Here is a 22,270-nt window from a genome sequence, read left to right on the forward strand (position 1 = left end):
TGGGCACAGAGGCAGTTGCCAGGGAGCAGACAACACATTTATTTCACAGGCAAATCTCTTCACGTGGCACTGCGGCACTTCCACACTGGGCAGGGCCCATGGTGCCGGAATGGGCAGTTCCCAGGCCTGCCTCCCCTTGGTCGCCCATGGCTGTGTCCCCTCCTCCCCCTGAGCCCTTGGGATCACCCCACCCCTCCCCTGGGTCCTGCCCCCCAGGAAGCAGGCTGACCGCTCCTTCCTCCCAGTGTCTCAGGGACACTTACTGCAGTCAGCGCTAGGGCTGGTCCTGGCCTCTGCTCCTGTCTAGTCCAGTGTGCAGGGCACCGCTGCCCACCTGCCTCTGCGCCAGCGGTCCGACGGGCTCCTGCCAGCCTCGGATGGAGGCAAAATCCCATGGGGTCAGCCGTGCGCCATCCCCAGTCCCTGGCAGGTCTCTGAGCAATGTGCCAGGGCACGTACCAGACGGGAGCCCGACTGGCGTTCCCCGGTGGGGGATGCTGCCAGGGCCCCACACAGCTGGCAGAGCTGCCCTTCACCAGCGGACTGGGGTTCACACAGACTACAGGTCCCCCTGCCCCCTGCCTCCTCTCTGCCACCGGGGTCAGCCGGCCGGTTCTCGCGCTGGCACTGGGTTGGGAGGGACAACGGGGGAAAGAGAAGGTGCTGCCCTGGTAAAGGGACTGGTTCCCCCAGGACCCTGGCCGGTAGGGACTGAACGCTGGGCCCTGCTGGCAGCTGGCGGGCTGCCTGCGGCAAGGAGACTCAAAGGGAAGGACGTGGGGGGGTCCCCTCCCCAAACCCATCACTGCCTCTGGCCCCCACTAGTCCCGTGAGCTGAGAGGCCAAGGAGCGAGGGAGCGAGCCATGGGGCAGGCGGGGCCAGTGCCTGTTGGTGGTGGGCCGCTTGCCCTGAGCTGCCCGCACGGTGCCTGCTGGTGGAATTGTCTCCAGGGCCGCCAGCCTGGCTCCTCTCAGCAATCTGAGAATTAAGCCCAGGGTGGAGAGAGCTGGGGGCGGCCCTGAGGCCTGAGGGGAACTGGCAGGGTGCTGTGGGGAGATCTGGAAAAGCCCCCAGGCTCACCAGCGCCCAGCACTCCACAGGCCCCGCTCCAGGGGCTCCCACGCACACCGGTGCTGGGGCTCCATGGCTGGGCTCATCGGCTCAGACCCAGGTGCGCCTCGCTGCAGGGCTGGGCCCCTCCGTCCAGTCGGCTCCTGGAGCCCCTCTTGCTTGGGCCCCAAACTCCCCTCTGGCTTCGGGGCAGAGTCAGATCAGCTTGGGATGAGGGGCCGGGGCCAGCGCCCCAGGGCCTCAAGCCGGCTGTGGTCAGGAGAAGAGGAAGGCCGGGGACGGGGGCACACAGGGGCCGTCATCCTGTGGGTTGCCGTGCAGGCAGACAGGGCACGGGGCTAAAGGGCAGGGGGTTTTGCAGGCGGAGACTCGGGCATGGGCCTCCGTGGAGCCGGGCGATAAGAGGCAGATCCCCAGCTTCGCCCCGGCGGGCGGCTCAGAACACGTAGGAGCTGGGGTCGCTGCGGACGCTCAGGGCCCGCTCCGCCTGGGAGATGGTGTCGTCCGCCCTCTCGCTCAGCTCCCGGCACTCCCGCAGCACGTCGTTGAACTGCTTGTAGGCCTCCTCCATGATGGAGCTGCGCCGAGCCGGCCTCCGCTCCCAGTAGCCCTCCTCCACCCAGGGCAGGGCCGCGCCCGGCGGGTCCGGGCTGCCCGCCCCGCCGCTGCCGCCCCGCTCCAGGGAGCTGTCCAGGTCCCTGCAGAGCTGGTAGAGCTCGCTGCCGCGCCCGGAGACCCGCTCGCCGTCGATGGCCTTGAGGCCGGGGAGCAGGTCCCCCAGGGCGCTGCGGTAGGCCCCGGAGGCGCAGACGGGGTTGCTGAGGCGGGCCCGGGCGTCGTGCAGACGCAGGCTCTCCAGCCGGCGCAGCCCCGCCAGGCACTGCAGCTGCTGCAAGTTGCCCAGCAGGTTGCCGGCCACGTTGAGGCTCTGCAGGCTCTCGCAGGCGCCGAGCGGCTCCAGGCTGCAGACGCGGTTGGCCGAGAGGTTGAGGACAGCCAGGGACTTGAGGGCAGCCAGGGGGCCCAGGTGGGAGATGGCGTTGCCGGAGAGGTCCAGCCACTCCAGGCTGGCGCACTCGCCCAGGCAGCCCAGCTCCGAGATGCCCAGGCCCCGCAGCTTCAGCAGCAGGATGGACTCCAGGGCGAACTCGCCCGTCTTGGCCTTCAGCAGCTGGGCGGTGACCCTGACGTTCTCGCCCTCGTCCCCCTTCTCCGCCCAGGGCTCCATCGCAGCCGGGCCGCCGCCCTACGGCTCAGGCAGGGCCCGAGCGGCCCACAGCCACTCAGCCACGGCGCGGAGAACCTCTGCACACCCCCAGCTGGGCCAGGTCCGGGAAAGCGCTTTGCCCCTTCCAGGCGCCTCTGCCCCAGGGGGCCCCCTGGAGCCCGCTGCCCGTGCGGCCACGCTGGGTCACGCCGGCAACGCACCAGCCCCTGGAAGGGAAGAGAGACGGGATCAGGACCCTGCCCAAGCCCAGCCGCCTCCTTCCCGCCAGCAGCCCCCTCCGCCAGCAGGGCCGGAGCCCCCTTGAGCCCCGCCCCTGCACACAGCTGGGCGCTCCGGGCGGCTCTGTGGCCTGCTGGCCCCTGGTGCTCGAAGCTGCCGTCTGTGGTACTAACACCCCCACACGCACCCCGTGCGTCAGGGGTCTCCCTGGCTTCTTCTGTGTCCCCTTCCAGCCCACGCCATGGCCGGAGCTCTGGCTGCTTTGATTGCCAGGCGCTGGGGGGGAGGGGGAGAGAGCGCAGCGGGGGGGGCGCAGGCACTAGGAGGCCAAGGTTGCAATGGTTGGCCTGCAAACGTGTGCGGGGGTGCAGGTGGGGAGGGAGCAGGAGAGGTGGGGGAGGGGCGTTTCCATCCCAACGAAGCAAAAGGGGGGTTGGAAACAGGGAATTAGGGAAACAGGCCGTCTGCAGCCTGCCACCGCCAGTGGGCCAGGGAGAGCGCATGGGGGGTGGGAGAGCTTCCGCCACCAACCCCTGTCCCCTGCGGGGCTGGCGGGAGCTCGGGAATGCACATGCACACCGACGTGTGCAGAGCCAGACATGCCTGTGCACACGGATGTACACGCGTGCATCACACACACACACACACACAGGTGTGCAGAGCGACATAGCTACATGAATGTGTATGGGGCGCTCACAAGGATGAACACAATCACATGCACACACACGGATGCACACGTGGATGGCCGCACACACGGAAACGGATGAACACACACCGACACGGACACACATGCTCACCCCCCACGCTGCATTCACAGGACCCGAGCCGTGCCGCCCCGTGTCCCCCACCCGCAGCCCCTCACCTGGTGCAGCCGCCTGCTCGCTCCCAGCCGAGCCCTTCATGGGGCGGGTGCCCCCCGCAGCGTTGCCATGGCAACAGGGGCCGTGGCAACAGCTCCCGGGGCGGGAACATTTAAAGGGCCAGCAGCACGTTCTGCAAAGCGGGGGCGGGGCGGCTCCGCGGGACCCCGCTGGGGCCGGTGGCTGGAAGCACGACCCTGCAGCCCCTGCCCCGCAGGGTCCCCGGGCACCACTGTCCCAGCACTGCAGCCAGCTCCGGAGCAGGGGGCTCTGCGCCCCCGTGGCTGCGCCCCCACTGGAGCTGGGGGTGTTGGCCTATGTCACGGAGTATTGGGGGACTCAGGGCCCTGCACCCCGGCTTCCTGCGATTCACCATGACTCAGCCAGTAAAACAGAAGGTTTATTTAGACGACAGGAACACAGTCCAAGACAGGTCTTGCAGTCACAGACAACAGGATCCCCCTCGGTTAGGTCCATCTTGGGGTCCCAGGGGCACCACAGCCCCGTTGGGGGGGGGGTCAGAGCCCTGTCTGGGCTTCCTCCATTACCAGCCAGCTCCTGACAACTCCAACTCCCTCCAGCATCTCTCACCCAGCCTCCCCCCGGCTCCTCCCACAGCCTTTGTCCAGTTTCCCGGGCAGAGGTGTCACCTGGCCTCTAACCCCCCTCCTGGTTCTCATGTTACATGCTCAGGTATCTTCCCTCACGGCCAGTCTCCCATGCCCCCATGCAGACCGTCCCAGCCAAACTCCCCACTCAGCATTCAAAGACCACATTCAGAACAGACCCAGTTCATCACAGCCTATTAGTCCTCGTTGTCCCCCACCCCGGACTCCATTCCTCCCCCCCATTTAGCCCTGCTCCCGGTGTTTACTACAGTCATGGACAGGTCAGGGGCTCCTTGAATTTTTGTTTATTGCCCCTGACCTGTCCCTGAGTTTTACTAAAAATAACCGTGACAAAATCTTACCCTTAGGAATGGGGCATCAGCAATCTGCCCCGGGTCTGTGCACACACACACTGCACATGCCGATATACAGATACACACCGTGCACACACACACACACTCATACACAGTCACACACCATGCACACACACACTCATACAGATACACACCATGCACACACACACCCTGTGCACACTCACACTGATACGCACCATGCACACTCACATACACATCATGCACACACCCAGATATACACCGTGCACACACACATCTGCACACACAGATCTGAACAGATATACCCTGTGCACACTCACACATGCAGATCTGTACACACACATATACCCACTGTGCACACACGCACAGTGCACCCAAAGATTTGCACACACAGAGATACACACTGCACACACAGCTCTGCACGCGCACCCAGATATACACATTGCACATGCATGCATACACATCAGTCACACACAGATCTGCACATGCACACATACAGGCTGCACAGTCACACAGACGTGTCCTGGGTCTGCTCACACATGCTGCACACTTGCAACACGCATGCACCATACATGTTCTCACACACACACACTGTGATGCTCACAGAAACACAGACAGGTAGGCCTGGAAAGGGATGGGCAGCTAGTCCAGCCCCCTGCACTGAGGCAGCACACAGGGAAGCCTAGACCCTGACAGGGGTTTGTCCAACCTGTTCTTAAAACACCTCCAGTGATAGAAACTTTCCCCTGATCTCTCACCTCCATCCCCCTGGCTGCAGATTACGCCCATTGCTTCTAGTCCGACCTCCAGTGGAGAACTGGTCATTGTCCTCTCTATAGCGACTGAGACCCAACGGCCCACGGTCAGGAGCCACACCGAGCGCAGCAGGGCCCGTAGGGCAGCTGTACCTTCCCCCTTCAGCCATCTCTGCCCCACAAGGGCCCAGTGGCTGTATCGCGCCGTGCACCCGGCCTGGCGTACCCCGGAGACGGGTGGGTGCCCCGCTGCCTGTATCTCGGAGACGGTCTCTAAGCTGGCGGGGTCCCCTCCTCCCCGCTGCTGCTGCCCGCGCTGTCGTTCTCCGAGCAGATGAGGGGCGGCGGGGGGTAGTCGGGGAAGTTCCCCAGGTTGGCTCTCAGAAAGACGAGGCGCTCCCCGCTCTCCCCCTGCGGAGGGCGCCTCTCGGAGAAGGGGCTGTCTGGGGCGGTGAAGATGCGCTCGGAGAAGGCCCCCGAGGGTGGGCAGGACAGGTAGAGCATGGCCACCTTGGCCAAGGCCGGCCAGAGCCAGTGCCGCTTCTCCCAGTACCCCAGCGGGTCCTCCCGGGCCCCGATGGTCTGGTTGTCGCGCAGGTACCTCTCCACCATCACACAGGCCGAGTGGTTCTCGGTGGGGAGGGAGGCCCCGCGGCCCTCAGACGCCAGCAGCCCCACGCTCTCCAGGTGCTCAGTCAGGGTCTTCTCCTTCTGGATCAGTGGAGGCACCGTGGAGCTCGGCCCCCTGTCCCGATGGGGCTCCCCTGACCCCATCTCTGCCTCCCGAGGCTGTGGGGCCGTGTCCACGCAGAAGGCCTTGCCGGGCTGGGCGTTCCAGGGGGAGGAAGGGCAGCCGGGGGGTGAGGCCAGGAGCTCCTTGACCTTCCGGACAAGCAGCTGCTTCCAGTGGTCGAGGTCGGAGCCCAGCGGCAGGATGGCGTCCATCCTGCCCTTGAAGCGGGGGTCGAGCAGCGTGGCCAGCACGTACTCCTGGCGGTGGAACATCTCGCTGATCCGGGGCTCGGTGGAGAGCTGCAGGGCCAGGCTCTCGGCCAGGCGCACGGCGGAGCCAGCCCCCTCGCCGGCCTGGCTCTCGAAGCGCAGGCGGATCTGCTGGAGGAAGATGTGCAGGTAGCGCACCTGCGGCAGCACCTGGCTCAGTGAGGCGTTGCCCGCGCTCGCCTCCCGCACGGCCATCTCGAAGGGCTGCAGCAGCTCCACCAAGCTGCGCATCAGCATCCACTGGGCGGCGCTCAGGCCCAGGCCAGCCTCGCCCATCCGGCGCTTGCCCACGTACTCCTGCACAGCCGGCTGCAGTGCCAGCAGCCGCTCCAGCATGTAGTAGGTGGAGTCCCAGCTCGCCGTGGCCTCCTGCTTCAGCCGGCGCAGGGCCAAGCCGTGCTGCCGCTGCAGCTCCGCCAGCCCCCTCCTGGCCTCCGGGGAGCGGGCGAAGTGGGCGCAGATGGCGCGGGCCGCCCCCAGAGTGCCCTCGACGCTGCGGTGGAGGTGCAGGAAGCCCAGCACCAGCTGGCTCAGGCAGTGAGCGAAGCAGGGGATGTGGGTGTGGCCGCCGTCCTTCGCGGCCCGCTCCACGCCAGGGCTGCTGCCCGAGACCAGGAAGCCGGGGCTCAGGGAGTTCTGGGCCAGCCACAGCTGGAGCTGCTGGGCCAACACCCGCTGCACGCCACCCAGCGCCTGCTCCTCCTGCAGGGCCTGCACGCACAGCACCGCCTGCCTGCGCTGGCTGCATGGCTGGCGCTGGCCTGACTCCGAGCGGGGCGCCAGCCAGTGCGCTGCCAGCGCCAGGTACTCCCCCGCCAGCCCCTGGGCCCACACGTGGGCGCTGAGGTGCACCTGGCTGACCCTGGCCTGCTGGAGCTCCAGGGCCAGGCCCAGGCCGACCGCCTGGCACAGCTGGGGCACTGCTTTGCGGGAGAAGAAGGCCGGCGAGGGGATGCGGTAGCGTGGGTCAGCCTGAGCCATGAACCGGTGGAAGGGCTTGGCCGAGACGAAGGAGCAGGGCAGGGCCATGCCACACAGCAGCTCGGCAATGCTGCGGTTCCAGGCCTGCGCCTGCGGGTGGTTGGGGGTGTATTTGCCGGGCACATCCCCACCCCGCTCGGCCAGGCCTGCTTGGTTCTTGCTGGGGGGCAGCGGGGCAGCTGGGGCGGGCAGGGCTTTCTCCGCCTTGCCTTCGGGAGGTGCCTCACTCTGCCAGCTGTCACAAATGGGAGCTGGGGCCCCACCAGGGCTGACGCAGGGCGATCTCAGGGGGTCCGACGCTGCGGGCGATGTCAGAGACGGGTCCTCCACGGGCTCCTCGTCCTCCGCCGGCCCCAGGCTCAGCCTCTCGGACCGGGCGCTGCCAGGAGGGGTGGCAGGAGCGCCAGCAGCCCGGCCCCGCCCCCACTCCAGCGGGTGCTTGCCCTCCAGGTGGCGCATGAGGGCCGAGGTGCCGAAGTGGCTGCCCAGTTTGCCGCGGCTGACGCTGGCCTGGCACAGGGTGCAGATGGCCCGGCACACGTTGCTGCAGTCGATGTAGAAGAACTGCCAGACGGCTGAGGTGGACTTGCGGCGCTTCGTGCCCGGTGGCACCAGCGGGTGGTTGGGGAGGCTGAGCTGCCCGGACTTGGGGAGCCCCTGGCCCACTAGCATCTCCAGGTAAGGTGTGGCCAGGTCCGGCTTGGGGTGCCCCGCTTGGGCGCTGCCCTTCATGCCCCTCTCCCTGCCCTGGGGGAGCAGCTTGCTAGTCTCGCTGCTTTCCTCCTCGCTGGACTCTGGGGAGGAGTCAGTGACTGGGGTGCCTGCCCTTCCCCGCCCCTCCTCCTCCTCCTCTTCCTCACTGGAGTCGCTGATCACGTACAGGAAGCGGGGGGTGAACTGGGTCACTTGGGGGGGCGCCCTGCTGAGGGCTTGGGCAGGGGAGCACAGAGCATGGCTGGTGCCAAACACAGTGTCCTGCGAGGGAAACTCCTTCGCCACCTGTTCTTCCTCTTCCTCCTCATTCTCCTCCTCCTCCTGGGCCCTGCCACCTGCTCTCTTCCTCTGCCCCCACTCCAGCGGGTGCTTGCCCTCCAGATGGCGCTTGAGGGCGGTGGTGTTGTAGTGGCCCCTCAGCTTGCCACGCCCGACGCTGGCCTGGCACAGGGTGCAGATGGCCCGGCAGGGGTCACTGGCGTCCAGGGAGAAGAACTGCCACACCTCGGAGGTGGTCTTGCGGCGCCGGGTGCGGATGGGGAGGCCGAAGGCCGGAGGTGCAGGGCGCTTCGCTGCCCATCCCTCCAGGAGAGCCTTGTCTACACCCAGCACAGAGGAAGGGGGTTGCCAGCCGGCCGTGATGCAAGGCTGGCTGCCCCCACCTCGGGGGGCCAGCTCTGCCTTCCTCCTCTCATGGTTCCCTGCCCCACAGGCCGCCATGAATCCCAGCATGCCGCCCTCATGGCCCTCCTCCTCCTCGTCGCTAAACTCCAGCTTGATCTCGATCTCGGGGACGTGCTCGTGGTCGGGGCCCAGAGGCAGATGGCGGAGGTGGGCATCGGCAGTGCTGGCTATGGCGAAGGGGAAAGCGCCCGCGGCACGCTCTGCTATGGCCCGGGGCAAGGTGGCACAGACGCCAGGGCTTGGCATGGCCGAGCTGCCGTCTGTCCTCCGCTTCCGCAGCTTGCTTTTCTTTACCGGCAACATGCCTAGCGAAAAGGAGCAGGTTCGGGGAGGGAAACACCCGGGGGTCAAAGGCAGCTGGCGAAGCAAGTGGTGTCACCTGCCCCATACCCGCCACGCCCGGCCAGGCCCTCTCCTCCCCCTCAACAGGAGGAGATTCGCTCGTTGACAGCGGCTGAGGCAGGTGCTGCAGGCCCAAAGTAGGGCGATGCTTTCCGAGCCGGGGGAGAGGCAGTGTCCTGTCCGCGAGCGCAGAGCTCAAAGCTGCACTGGTGGCTGCGGTAGGCTGCCAGAGCGGCCTCGGGACTACCAAGGCCACCAGAGGCAGGGTTCTAGGGGCGGGAGGCCGCCGGCCGCAGCTGTTCGTTGATTTCCAGGTAGGTAGCGAGTCTGCTCACAAAGAACGCCGTTAATTCAGGAGTTCATTCCTAAGACCTCAATGGCTCCTCAGCCTCTCCGCCTGGCTGCCCCCGTCCAGGTGTCCGTCCACAGGAAGCCACGGAGCTACAGCTGCTGTTACCCACTTGTTCTGAGTGAGGCAGCGCGGGGGCCCCTGCCTGGGGTCTCTGCAGCAGGGCTCTGGGTGTCCGGGCCAGGCCCACGCATCCGGAGCTGGGAGCCCGGCTCCTCAGGATACGCCCAGGGGGACACAGTGCTGGGAAGATGGAGAATCCACCCGTTCTGGACCTACAACAGCAGAAAGGAAGCTCAGAATCCTACAGAGAGCAGCTGCCCGTCGCTGCCAGGTCAGGCCGGAGCACATAATAATGGTCAGACTGGGTCAGACCAAAGGTCCATCTAGCCCAGTGTCCTGTCTTCTGAGAGTGGCCAGTGCCAGGTGCCCCAGAGGGAATGAACAGAACAGGGAATCACATAGTGATCCATCCCGTCGCCCAATCCCAGCTTCTGGCAAACAGAAGCTAGGGACACCATCCCTGCCCGTCCTGGCTAATAGCCATTGACGGACCTATCCTCCACGAACTTATCTGGTTCCTTTTTGAACCCTGTTATAGTCTTGGCCTTCACAACATCTTCTGGCAAGGAGTTCCACAGGTTGACTGCGTTGTATGAAAAAATGTTTGTTTTAAACCTGCTGACTATTAATTTCATTTGGTGACCCCTACTTCTTGTGTTATGAGGAGTAAATAACACTTCCTTATTTACTTTCTCCACATCAGTCATGATTTTATAGACCTCTATCATATCCCCTCTTAGTCGTCTCTTTTCCAAGCTGAAAAGTCTCAGTCTTATTAATCGCTCCTCATATGGAAGCTGTTCCATACGCCTAATCATTTTTGTTGCCCTTTTCTGAACCTTTTCCAATTCCAATACATCTTTTTTGAGATGGGGCGACTACATCTGCAGACACTATTCAAGGTGTGGGCGTACCATGGATTTATATAGAGGCAATATGATATTTTCTGTCTTATTATCAATCCCTTTCTTAATGATTTCAGAGAACTATCCACAATGACTCCAAAATCACTTTCTTGAGTGGCAACAGCTAATTTAGACCCATCATTTTATATGTATAGTTGGGATCATCTTTTCCAATGTGCATTACTTTGCATTTATCAACACTGAATTTCATCTGCCATTTTGTTGCCCAGTCACCCAGTTTTGTGAGATCCTTTGGTAGCTCTTCGCAGTCTGCCTGGGACTTAACTATCTTGAGTAGTTTTGTATCATCTGCAAATTTTGCCACTTCACTGTTTACTGCTTTTTCCAGATCATTTATGAATATGTTGAATAGAACTGGGCCCAGTACAGATCCCTGCGGGACACCATTATTTACCTCGCTCCATTCTGAAAACTGACCATTTATTCCTACCCCTTGTTTCCTATCTTGTAACCAGTTACCAGTCCATGAGAGAACCTTCCCTGTTATCCCATGACAGCTTACTTTGCTTAAGAGCCTTTGGTGAGGGACCTTATCAAAGGCTTTCTGAAAATCTAAATACACTATCTCCACTGGATCTCCTTTGTCCACATGAAGCAACAGAGAGTCCTGTGGCACCTTTAAGACTAACAGATGTATTGGAGCATAAGCTTTCGTGGGTGAATGCCCACTTCCAGGACTCTCTGTTGCTTTTTACAGATCCAGACTAACACAGCTACCCCTCTGATACTTTTGTCCACATGCTTGTTGACCCCCTCGAAGAATTCTAGCAGACTGGTGAGGCATGATTTTCCTTTACAAAAACCATGTTGACTCTTTCCCAACAAATTATGTTCATCTATGTGTCTGACAATATTGTTCAAACTAGTTTCAACTAGTTAGCCCGGTACTGTAATTGCCGGGATCACCCCAGAGCCCTTTTTAAAAACTGGTGTCATATTAACTACCCTGAAATCATTTGGTACAGGAGCAGATTTCAATGACAGGTTACCGACCCAGCTCCTGCAGACACACCAGGGTCACCAGCTTGATTCGAAAGAATTACAACACTGGCAAAGCTAAGCAGCACCAGGCTCCGCTGGGACAGATGCTGGGAGCTCTCGGGCTTGTCAATTGGGGCGGGTCACTTCTCCCCAGGTTCTCCCGCTCGTGGTCCCTCCTCCCCGCTCAGCACTTCTGTGGTTTATTCTTCCAGTCTCTCGCCCTCACCCCATGAAAATCAACACCTCCCCTGAATCCACACTTGTCCCCATCCACCGGGTCACTGTGTCTCTCTCACACATGCTCACACACACTCACACCGCCCCGCCTTGTGCTGCCTCTCTCACACACACCCCCCAGCACCTCCCCTGAACCCGCTCCCTCACACACCCTCCAGTACTCTCCCACCCCAAAGCCACGTGGTGCCCTCCTCTATCCACGCCCCTCCCGAAATGTGCTCAGCCCTTCTGCTCCCAAATGCTGCTCCCTGCTTGCCTGCCAAGCTGAGCCAGGGGGTCCATGGAGACATGGGTCTGACCTGGGGGTGCAGCAGTGAGCAGGACGGAGGAGAGGGGTTCTAGCTTCTCTGTCCCGGTTGCTCTTTTGTCAAGTGCAGCAGTTCTCGAACTGTGGGTCATGACCACCAGGGCTGGCTTAGACTTGCTGGGGCTCGGGGCCAAAGCCCAAGCCTCACTGCTCAGGGCCGAAGCTGAAGCCTGAGGGATTCACCCCTGGGCAGTAGGGCTCAGGTTACAGGCCCCCCGGCTGGGACGGGAGCTTTGAGCCCTTCCCCGCCCAGGGCAGTGGGGTTCAGGCTTTGGCTTTGCTTCCCCACCCAGGGCAGTGGGTATCAGGCTTCTGGCCCCCTTTTTGTTGTCAGAAGGGGGTCGCGGTGCAATGAAGTTTGAGAACCCCTGGTCTAGCGGATCTGCCAGGCAGGAGCCTCGGGGCTGGAGAGGAGAGAGGGGAGCGGGCTGGGAGCCACCCAGCCACCTTAAAGCTGTCTATGGGTTATTTGTGCAGAGGTCTGGCCTGCCTCCGTGTGCTTCACAAATTTGTGGGGAACGGCCCCTGAAATGCAGCCACCTCTGGGGAGCAACCCAGCAGCCTTTCTACTTCCACAGCTCTGCTCAACAGCCTAGAAGGGGTGTGGTCCCCCAGGAGCTAAGCAGCCACGCCTCACGCTGCTTGCAATGGGAGCTCAGCAGCCTGCAGGCCCAGGCCCATCGGAATTAGCTGAGCTGGGACGTCCGGATTAACCTCCGCAGCCTTAGAAAATAGCCTCCCAAAGAGCCTCCCAAGAGATAGAGCCCCCGCCCCGCTCCCCTCGCCCCCTGTCGAGCCCCCGCCCCGCTCCCCGCAGCCCTCGCCCCCACCCCGCTCCCCGCAGCCCTCGCCCCCCGCTGAGCCCCCGCCCAGCTCCCCTCGCCCCCTGTCGAGCCCCCGCCCCGCTCCCCTCGCCCCCTGTCGAGCCCCCGCCCCGCTCCCCACAGCCCTCGCCCCCACCCCGCTCCCCGCAGCCCTCGCCCCCCGCTGAGCCCCCGCCCCGCTCCCCTCGCCCCCTGTCGAGCCCCCGCCCCGCTCCCCTCGCCCCCTGTCGAGCCCCCGCCCCGCTCCCCGCAGCCCTCGCCCCCACCCCGCTCCCCGCAGCCCTCGCCCCCCGCTGAGCCCCCGCCCCGCTCCCCTCGCCCCCTGTCGAGCCCCCGCCCCGCTCCCCGCAGCCCTCGCCCCGCTCCCCGCAGCCCTCACCCCCACCCCGCTCCCCGCAGCGCAGTGCCCCTGCCGAGCCCCCGTCCTGCTTCCCGCAGCTCAGCACCCCCCGCCAAGCCCCCGCCCCCTGCAGCCCTCGCCCCGCCCCGCTCCCCGCAGCCCTCGCCCCCACCCCGCTCCCCGCCCCGTTCCCCGCAGCCCTCGCCCCCCGCCGAGCCCCCGCCCCACTCCCCTCGCCCCCTGTCGAGCCCCCGCCCCGCTCCCTGCAGCCCTCGCCCCCGCCCCGCTCCCCGCAGCCCCCCGCCGAGCCCCCGCTCCCCGCCCCGCTCCCCGCAGCCCTCGCCCCCGCCCCGCTCCCCGCAGCCCCCCGCCAAGCCCCCGCCCCGCTCCCCGCAGCCCCCTGCCGAGCCCCCGCCCCGCTCCCCGCAGCCCCCCGCCGAGCCCCCGCCAAGCCCCCGCCCCGCTCCCCGCAGCGCCCCCTAGCCCCGCCGTGGGTCACTGCGCCCCCTGCCGAGCCCCACTCCCTTCCCAGCCTTTGCTCTGGCCTCAGCCCCCGCCCCCTTGGGTGCCGGGTGCCCAGGGACATGGGGGGGGTCCCCTCCTCCGCTCCCAGCCCAGAGTCGCCCCCTCCCCTTACCCTGCAACAGCAACAGCGATCCGCCGGCTCCCCCTCCCCTCCCCCCGCCCCCGCCGGGCCAGTAACAAAGATGGCCGCCAGCTCCCATTGTTTGCAAGGGGCTCTAAGCTCCATTGCCCTCTCTCAAAATGGCCGCCCCGCTCTCCTCTACGGGGGGGGAGGGGCGGAAGGAACTGCAGAGGTGATGGACAGCTCCCTTCTCGGGGGGAGGGGCAGTGTGTGGGGGGCCCGCCTGAGGGGAGCACGGACCGACCCCCCCAAACTGCCTCTGCACCCCCGCCTGAGGGGAGCCCGGACCGACCCCCCCCAAACTGCCTCTGCACCCCCGCCTGAGGGGAGCGCGGACCGACCCCCCCAAACCGCCTCTGCACCCCCGCCTGAGGGGAGCCTGGACCGACCCCCCCAAACCGCCTCTGCACCCCCGCCTGAGGGGAGCCCGGACCGACCCCCCCAAACCGCCTCTGCACCCCCGCCTGAGGGGAGCGCGGACCGACCCCCCCAAACCGCCTCTGCACCCCCGCCTGAGGGGAGCCCGGACCGACCCCCCCAAACTGCCTCTGCACCCCCGCCTGAGGGGAGCACGGACCGACCCCCCCAAACCGCCTCTGCATCCCCGCCTGAGGGGAGCCCGGACCGACCCCCCCAAACTGCCTCTGCACCCCCGCCTGAGGGGAGCGCGGACCGACCCCCCCAAACTGCCTCTGCACCCCCGCCTGAGGGGAGCACGGACAGATCCCTCAAACCGCCTCTGCACCCCCGCCTGAGGGGAGCCCGGACCGACCCCCCCAAACCGCCTCTGCACCCCTGCCTGAGGGGAGCCCGGACCGACCCCCCCAAACCGCCTCTGCACCCCCGCCTGAGGGGAGCCCGGACCGACCCCCCCAAACCGCCTCTCGACCCCTCCCAAACTGCCTCTGCACCCCCGCCTGCGGGAAGCATGGACTGACCCCTCCAAACTGCCTCTCGACTCCCACCTGAGGGGAGCGCGGATCGACCCCCCAAACCGCCTCTGCACCCCCGCCTGAGGGGAGCGCGGACCGACCCCCCAACCCGCCTCTGCACCCCCGCCTGAGGGGAGCGCGGACCGACCCCCCAAACCGCCTCTGCACCCCCGCCTGAGGGGAGCGCGGACTGACCCCTCCAAACTGCCTCTCGACTCCCACCTGAGTGGGGTGTGGTCTCACCCCTGGCAGTTGTGGGGTCAGGGTCTCGGGTAAATGCTTGATGGGCCCTCCAGCTATGAACTCATGTGGCTGGCAGTGGTGCAGGGCCAGGCTGTCTGCCCAGCGCCCACCCCAAACAGCCAAACGGCCATAACCCCAGGTGCCCACATGAGGCTGAGTCAGGAGGGGATCCCCTCCCCGCCCCCCTGCCAGAGTCAGGGGCAGCTCTCAGACCCAGCCCACCCCCACCCCTCTCTCCTGGACCAGCGAGCCCTCAAATCCAGGACCCCTTCACCTGCTGCCGGTCGTGCCTCTACTACCCCACCCCAGACACACACACACACAGCCTGGCCACCCTCCGTCCCCAGTGCCCCACAGAGCGGGAGAATGCAGGGAGACTGGCTGCGCCCCAACACTGCTCTGGCCCAGAGGTGCAGACGACACTGGCGTATGTCTCCCCTTCCAGATGGCTGAGGGCAGGGTTCAGGGAAGGCCGAGCTGGCTGCACAGCTCTGACCCCTGCTTGCTTGACTGGGCCTAACGTACCCTTGGAGCCATCCTAAGGGGTTTGTGACCTGTGTGCCAGCCCTGCAGTGCGGTCTCAGTCCTCGGGGACCCCCCACCAGCTGTGCCCGCCAGGCTGGGACAGCCCAGTCCGTGCTGGGGGAAGATAAGGGACTTAGTGCCATGTTTTATTTATTTCTGTTCTTGACTTTGAGCACCAAGCCACCTGCTCCATCCCACAGAGGCCTCTGCTCTGCTGTGACAATGCCTGTTTTCCTTAAAGCCCCAGCTCCTGGAGTCACGTGGATCTCTGATGATTTCAGCCTTCATTCTTAAAGAACAAGTAAGTTTCTACCCCTCCTGGCTATGGAGAAAGCTTCAAAATGTGACCCTAAGGGCTCAACAAGCAAGAGGCAAATCAAAAGAATGCCAAATCTATTATTTTGTACAGAATCTCCCGCTTTTAAAGCCAATCTCTTGAGTTTTGGTGAGCCTGACTCATGATTTTTGACCATTTGGGATTGGCAATACTGCCGTAGTTAAGAGCTCTCACCCAAGTTCAATTTCCCTCTCCATCGGAGGAGGAGAAAGGCTTTGAACAGGGCTCTCCTAAGCATGCCCTAACCACTGAGCTATGGAGTCGCCCGATGTGAGGCTCCAACAGTCTCTCCTGTGAAGCTTTTCCACGGTGGATAAAGAATGACCGAGGGATTAGAACGGGGGGCTCAGGGGTGTGCCCTGAGCACTGGACTACATACAGAGTCACTCTCTCTCTGACCCAGTTACTATTAAGTATTTTTACATGGGGGAACAGTCACTGGGCTAGAGCGAGAGAATGAATTAATGACTAGTCCAATGAGCCCACCTTACCAAGTGCTCCAGCTCGGTCTGTATACCTGACCTGTGCCCATCATGACTGACCACTCTGCCAATGTTTGTGGTGTCATCTACAAATGTTACCAGCAAAGGTTTTCTCTTTTCTTCCAGACGCTTGAGAAAGGTATTGAATAGCATTGGGACAAAACAGACCCCAGGAGAAACACCCCCAAAGGACGATGATTCTCGTTTGGTATTACATTCATGATCTCTCAGGTAGCCAGTTTTTAATCCATTTAATATGGGCACATGGATTTTGTATCGTGCTAGTTTTTTTAACAGAATGTCATGTGGGACTCAGATAAAAGCCATGCAGAGGTCATAGCTATATTATGTCATCAGTTATCTTTATCAACCACACCTGTAATCTCATCAAAAAGTGATGTAAAATGTGTGTTCCATAAAACCACGTTGATTGCCGTTAGTCACGCTGCCATCCTTTCAGTCTTTGCTGACTGCATCCCAGAGCAGCCTTGTCATGATTTTGCCCAGGATCATTGTCAGGCTAACTGGTCTAGAGTCACTCGGCTCATCCTGTTTGGCGTCATTTAAATTTTTAAAATATTTGCACAACAATAGCATCTTTCCCAGTCTCCGGAACTTCCTGGATATTCCACAGTTTTGTTAAAAATCAACATCAGTGATTGAGAGAGCTCTTCAACCCATTTTTGTCATATGCTTGGGTGCAAGTTATCTGGTCCTGCCGATTAAAAAATTAACTTCAGGAGTTGCTGTTTAACAACCTACAGGATTCCTGTTGGAATCGAAGGTGTTTCCTTATTACTGGGAGATATGAATACATCATCACGCTTCATTCCAAATACAGAACAGAAATATTGATTCAAATACTTCTGCCTTTCCTGCATCAGGATTGTCTATTTTAGCATCCTGACCTGGTACTGGACTTATACCATGGTTAGGATTTAATTTGTTCCTGGTGTACTTAATGAATTCCCTTTTTTTGTCCTTAACTGCCCTGGTCATAGATTTTTTTCACTGCTATGCTGAGTTTCCCTCATTATCTGCATTTTCCTAATGGTTGGTTTGTATTCATTGCTATCAAATTCCCCATTTTTCCATTTGTTATGTATTATATTTTTATTTTTAATAGCTAATTTCACTTCCTCTCTTAATGAGGATGTTATTCTTTTTTAACTGAAGAAGCCTTCATACATGATTGCAGAATTGTGGGGAGCATTTAGCATCTAATAAAGCATTCCTAAGACGCTCCCAATTATCACTCAGCCCTCTTCACACCCCACACCCTCATTGCCTTGAAGCCTCCTTGTAATATCTCTCTCCAGTAAAATACCCTGGAATTTCCTGGACGCAAATACATATTTTAAATTATAAGTGTTGATCTGTCAGGTGGGCTGGATGGTTTCCAGTGAAGCATCCTCCATTTCCACTGAAGTGCAAGGCCAGAGACCTCCCATACAAAGAATGCCGTTTTACAATCCTTTCCCTGTGGTTTGTAAGGCTGGCATGGCAGAAATTCTGTCCTGAACAGGATGTGTCAGACACTTGGGTTTTCTAACACTGGACGAAGGCCTCTTTGGATTGCTGTTGATTTCCTTGAACACCTCCGGCAGGCTGCAGGGGATGTTGCAGTGCCTTGCAGACGTGCTCCTCACACCACATTTCTGTGGGTTAGCCTCTCTTCCATTCGCTATTACAACATGAGCAGTGAAATGCTCAGGGCAAAGATGGATACTTTAAAAGTGAATCCCTTTGGACAGCACCGGGTGTCTAATCACAGTTTCTCACTCGGAATACAGGCCTCAGCCCTTTATGGCTCAGGGACTGGGGGGTTTCCTCCCTACACAAGTGAGTAAATCTGGAGTCAGCTCAGTGCGTCACACGATGGGAAAAGCTTAGCTATGGAATGGCAGGCGGGTGAGCCAGGTTTTGGAAGCTGTGAGAGGAGCTGCCTGTCTGCGGGAGGAACCGGCATCCTGTCTGAGATGTGACACTCAATACGGGAGAGTGAAAGGGAGTTCAAGTGCCCAGCAAGGCCTGTGAGCTCCAGCTGGACTGTGTGTCGTGTGCTTGCCCCAAAGTGCCTCACTGTGCAAAGTCCATACGCACTGAACTGCAACCATGCGACACAAGGGCTGGCGCTAGCCAGGGTAGAGACCTCTGTGTCTGGAGCTGGGAGAGCAGGCTTCTTGTCTGCTCACACCCACCCATATGGGTTTGTGCATGGTTGGTCTAGACTAGATCAGAGCTGTAGCATGGGGCTTTGTTACCAATGACCCGGTGGCAGTAAAAAAAAGCAGAGTGTGGGCCCACGGCAGGCGTCAGGCCTCCTCCCACCTTGGTACCATCCCACCCTGCAATGGGGCTGAAATGAAGCATTGTACCCCCATCACAATGCCAGCCCCCCTGAGGCTCAGAGGGAAATGAACCTGCTCTGAGCAGCCTGCAGTTCACAGGGAGAAAAGATTTGCCCAGCTAGATCTAAGTTTCTAAAGTCTTGATAAAAGTTGGCTCTAGTCAGAATAAAACCATCTAACATCCCATCACAGGCCATTGGGCATATTTACTGCTAATAGTCAAAGATCAATTAATTGCCAAATTAGGCTATCCCATTATATCATCCCCTCCATAAACTTATCAAGCTTAGTCTTGAAGCCAGATATGTCTTTTACCCCCACTACTCCCCTCGGAAGGCTGTTCCAGAACTTCACTCCTCTGATGGTTAGAAACCTTTGTCTAATTTCAAGTCTAAACTTCCTGATGGCCAGTTTATATCCATTTGTTCTTGTGTCCACATTGGTACTGAGCTGAAATAATTCCTCTCCCTCCCTGGTATTTATTCCTCTGATATATTTACAGAGAGCAATCAGATCTCCCCTCAGCCTTCTTTTGGTTAGGCTAAACCAGCCAAGCTCTTTGAGTCTCCTTTCATAAGACAGGTTTTCCATTCCTCAGATCATCCTAGTAGCCCTTCTCTGTACCTGTTCCAGTTTGAATTCATCCTTCTTAAACATGGGAGACCAGAACTGCACACACTATTCCAGATGCGGTCTCACCAGTACCTTGTATAACGGTACTAACACCTCCTTATCTCTAGTGGAAATACCTCGCCCGATGAATCCCAAGACCATATTACCTTTTTTCAAGGCCATATCACATTGGCGACTCATAATCATCCTGTGATCAACCAATACTCCAAGGTCCTTCTCCTCCTCTGTTACTTCCAACTGATGTGACCCCAGCTTATAACAATAGTTCTTGTTATTAATCCCTAAATGCATGACCTTGCACTTTTCACTATTAAATTTCATCCTATTACTATTACTCCAGTTTACAAGGTGATCCAGATCTTCCTGTATGACATCCCGGTCCTTCTCTGTATTGGCAATACCTCCCAGCTTTGTGTCATCTGCAAACTTCATTAGCACATTCCCACTTTTTGTGCCAAGGTCAGTAATAAAAAGATCAAATAAGATTGGTCCCAAAACCGATCCCTGAGGAACTCCACTAGTAACCTCCTTCCAGCCTGACAGGTCACCTTTCAGTATGACCCATTGTAGTCTCCCCTTTAACCAGTTCCTTATCCACCTTTCAATTTTCATATTGAGCCCCATCTTTTCCAATGTAGCTAATCATTCCCCATGTGGAACTATATCAAATGCCTTACTGAAATCGAGGTAAATTAGATCCACTGCATTTCCTTCGTCTAAAAAATCTGTTACCTTCTCAAAGAAGGAGATCAGGTTGATTTGGCACGATCTACCTTTTGTAAAACCATGTTGTATTTTGTCCCAATTACCATTAACCTCAATGTCCTTTAATTACTTTCTCCTTCAAATTTTTTTCCAAGACCTTGCATACTACAGATGTCAAACTAACAGGCCTGTAGTTATCCAGATCACTTTTTTTCCTTTCTTAAAAATAGGAACTATGTTAACAATTCTCCAGTCATACGGTACAACCCCTGAGTTTACAGATTCATTAAACATTCTTGCTAATGGGCTTGCAATTTCATGTGCCAGTTCCTTTAATATTCTTGGATGAAAATTATCTGGGCCCCCCAATTTAGTCCCATTAAGCTGTTTGAGTTTTGCTTCTACCTCGGATGTGGTAATAGCTACCTCCATATCCTCATTGCCATTTGTCATCCTACCATTATCCCTAAGCTCCTCATTAGCCTCATTAAAGACTGAGGCAAAATATTTGTTTAGATACTGGGCCATGCCTAGATTATCCTTAACCTCCACTCCATCCTCAGTGTTTAGCGGTCCCACTTCTTTGTTTTCTTCTTATTTAGATGGCTATAGAACCTTTTACTATTGGTCTTAATTCCCTTTGCAAGGTCCAACTCTACATGGCTTTTGGCCTTTTTCACTTTATCCCTGCATGTTCTGACCTCAATAAGGTAGCTTTCCTTGCTAATCCCTCCCATCGTCCACTCCTTGTAGGCTTTCTGCTTTTTCTTAATCACCTCTCTGAGATGCTTGGTCTACAACTCCTGCCTATGATTTTTTTTCCCCTTTCTTGGGATGCAGACTTCGGATAGTTTCTGCAACTTTGACTTGAAGTAATTCCAAGCCTCCTCCGCCTTTAGATCCACAAATTCTTCAGTCCAATCCACTTCCCTACTTAATTTCCTTAATTCTTTAAAGTTAGCCTTTTGAAATCAAAAACCCTAGTCCCAGATCTATTTTTGTTTATCCTTCCATCTAGTTTGAACTGAATTAGCTCATGATTGCTCGAACCATTTCTTCTATGAGGTCCTCATTTCTTCTATGAGGCATCCCCTTTTGTTGGTTCAGCAACTACTTGGTGAAGGAATCCATCAGCTATCGCATCCAGGAAAATCTGAGCCCTATTATTATTACTAGCTCTTGTCCTCCAGTCTATAGCTGGGATGTTAAAGTCTCCCATGATCACACAATTCCCATTAGTGTTAACTTCATTAAAAAGGTTAAAGAGATCTCTATCCATGTCCAGATCGGATCCCGGCGGTCTGTAGCACACCCCAGGCACTATCTCAGGGGAGGCACTAGTAGCTTTCTTCCCCAATGTGATTTTTGCCCAGACAGACTCTGTCTTATCCATTCCATCCCTTCTTATTTCTTTACAATCTACCTCATCACTGATATACAATGCTACTCCTCCACCATACCCTTCAATACCTGTACTCCAGTCATGACTACTATTCCACCATGTTGCTGTTATCCCTATAGTATCTGGTTTCACTTCCTGCACCAGTAGCTCTAGTTCCTCCATTTTGTTACCTAGGCTCCTCGCATTGGTGTACAAGCATCTTAATTTTTGCTGTTTGGCTTCGCTGTCTGGTTCCCAGCTGTGCCCCAGGGCTGCCTTTGCTCACCTCATGCCACTAGCACTCTCCACCCGAATGTCATCAGCTCTGCACTCCCTGCTGAGGCGTTTGCAGTGGCTGCTGCCCCTGCAGGCTTCAGGGAGTGACCAGGCTGAGCAAGTCGCAGGGTCTGTGTCCCCAGCTTCCCCCCCCAAGTGTCTCGCTGGGGGGCTTGGCCAGCTCTGTGGGCAGAGCAGCTCCCCCCTCACAGCCCAGGCTGGGCAAGGCCCCCTCCCCTGTCAGAAATGCAGCCAGATAGTTCCCCTCCCCTATCTCCAGGACTTGGATTGTGCGGCCTGCACCACCCCACTCCTGACTATGGAGTTCAACCGCCTTCCCCCTCAGCCTGTGGATGGAGGGCACTGGCCCTGTGTCCACCCCACACAAGGGCTGAAGGGGTAAATTAGGCCAATTAACCTGTAGACCACCCCTGGAGGAGAGCCGGGGGTGCTAAGGCCTAACTTACTGATGAAGCCCAGCTGAGGGAGGAGCTGGGCTGCGTTTATAAAGCCAGGAAGCCGGCAGCAGAAGGTGGCTGCAGGCTGCATTCACTCCCAGGAGAGGCACCTACAGTTACTCCCTCTGAGGTGAGAGGTGGTTCACCCAGAGAAGAGGGGGACCAGAAGCTGTAGGAAGGAACAACAAGGGCTGAGGGACAGCAGACCAGTTACTAGGTACAGGGTCCCTGGCCTGGAAGCTGGAGTAGTGAGTGACCCTGGTTTCCCTACCGGTTGCTAGGGAAGTGGCACCGTCAGGACAGTGCCCGAGAGGACGGCCTGGGACTGGTTGTGTGGAAGGACTTTGGGTAACCCCCAGAAGGGGAACCACGTAGTGACCTGGCCAGAGAGCCGAGTCCAGAATAGGTGGCTGCAGTTCCTGGAGTGAGAGGGGCCGCAGGGTGAAGACATCGCCAGTGGAGGGTGCAGTGCCTGGC

General features: G+C 59.0%; 1 protein-coding gene across 4 annotated transcripts; it reads right to left on the reverse strand.

Moving 5' to 3' along the window:
- Positions 1-19: 19 nt before the first annotated feature.
- On the reverse strand, positions 20-13,486 carry LRRC61 (leucine rich repeat containing 61). 4 transcript variants are annotated; one of them, XM_054016846.1, is made up of 2 exons: positions 13,462-13,486; positions 20-2,506 (listed from the first exon to the last, which is right to left on the reverse strand). In XM_054016846.1, exon 2 carries the CDS (start codon positions 2,298-2,300, stop codon positions 1,509-1,511), a length of 792 nt encoding a protein of 263 aa, XP_053872821.1. In that variant the 5' UTR covers positions 2,301-2,506; positions 13,462-13,486; the 3' UTR covers positions 20-1,508. The 4 variants fall into 4 exon arrangements, with proteins under 4 accessions (XP_053872821.1, XP_053872820.1, XP_053872819.1 ...); XM_054016845.1 differs by lacking the exon at positions 13,462-13,486 and adding an exon at positions 3,382-3,744; XM_054016844.1 differs by lacking the exon at positions 13,462-13,486 and adding an exon at positions 5,078-9,416 and having other exon boundaries at positions 2,307-2,506.
- Between the last annotated feature and the right edge of the window lie 8,784 nt (positions 13,487-22,270).

This window comes from Malaclemys terrapin, chromosome 2, assembly GCF_027887155.1.
Source record: "Malaclemys terrapin pileata isolate rMalTer1 chromosome 2, rMalTer1.hap1, whole genome shotgun sequence".
In the NCBI taxonomy this organism is placed as follows: Eukaryota; Metazoa; Chordata; order Testudines; family Emydidae; genus Malaclemys; species Malaclemys terrapin.

Coding starts and splice junctions, on each gene's coding strand:
- LRRC61 (XM_054016844.1), bottom strand. CDS start 8,758: ATGTTGCCGGTAAAGAAAAGCAAGCTGCGGAAGCGGAGGACAGACGGC.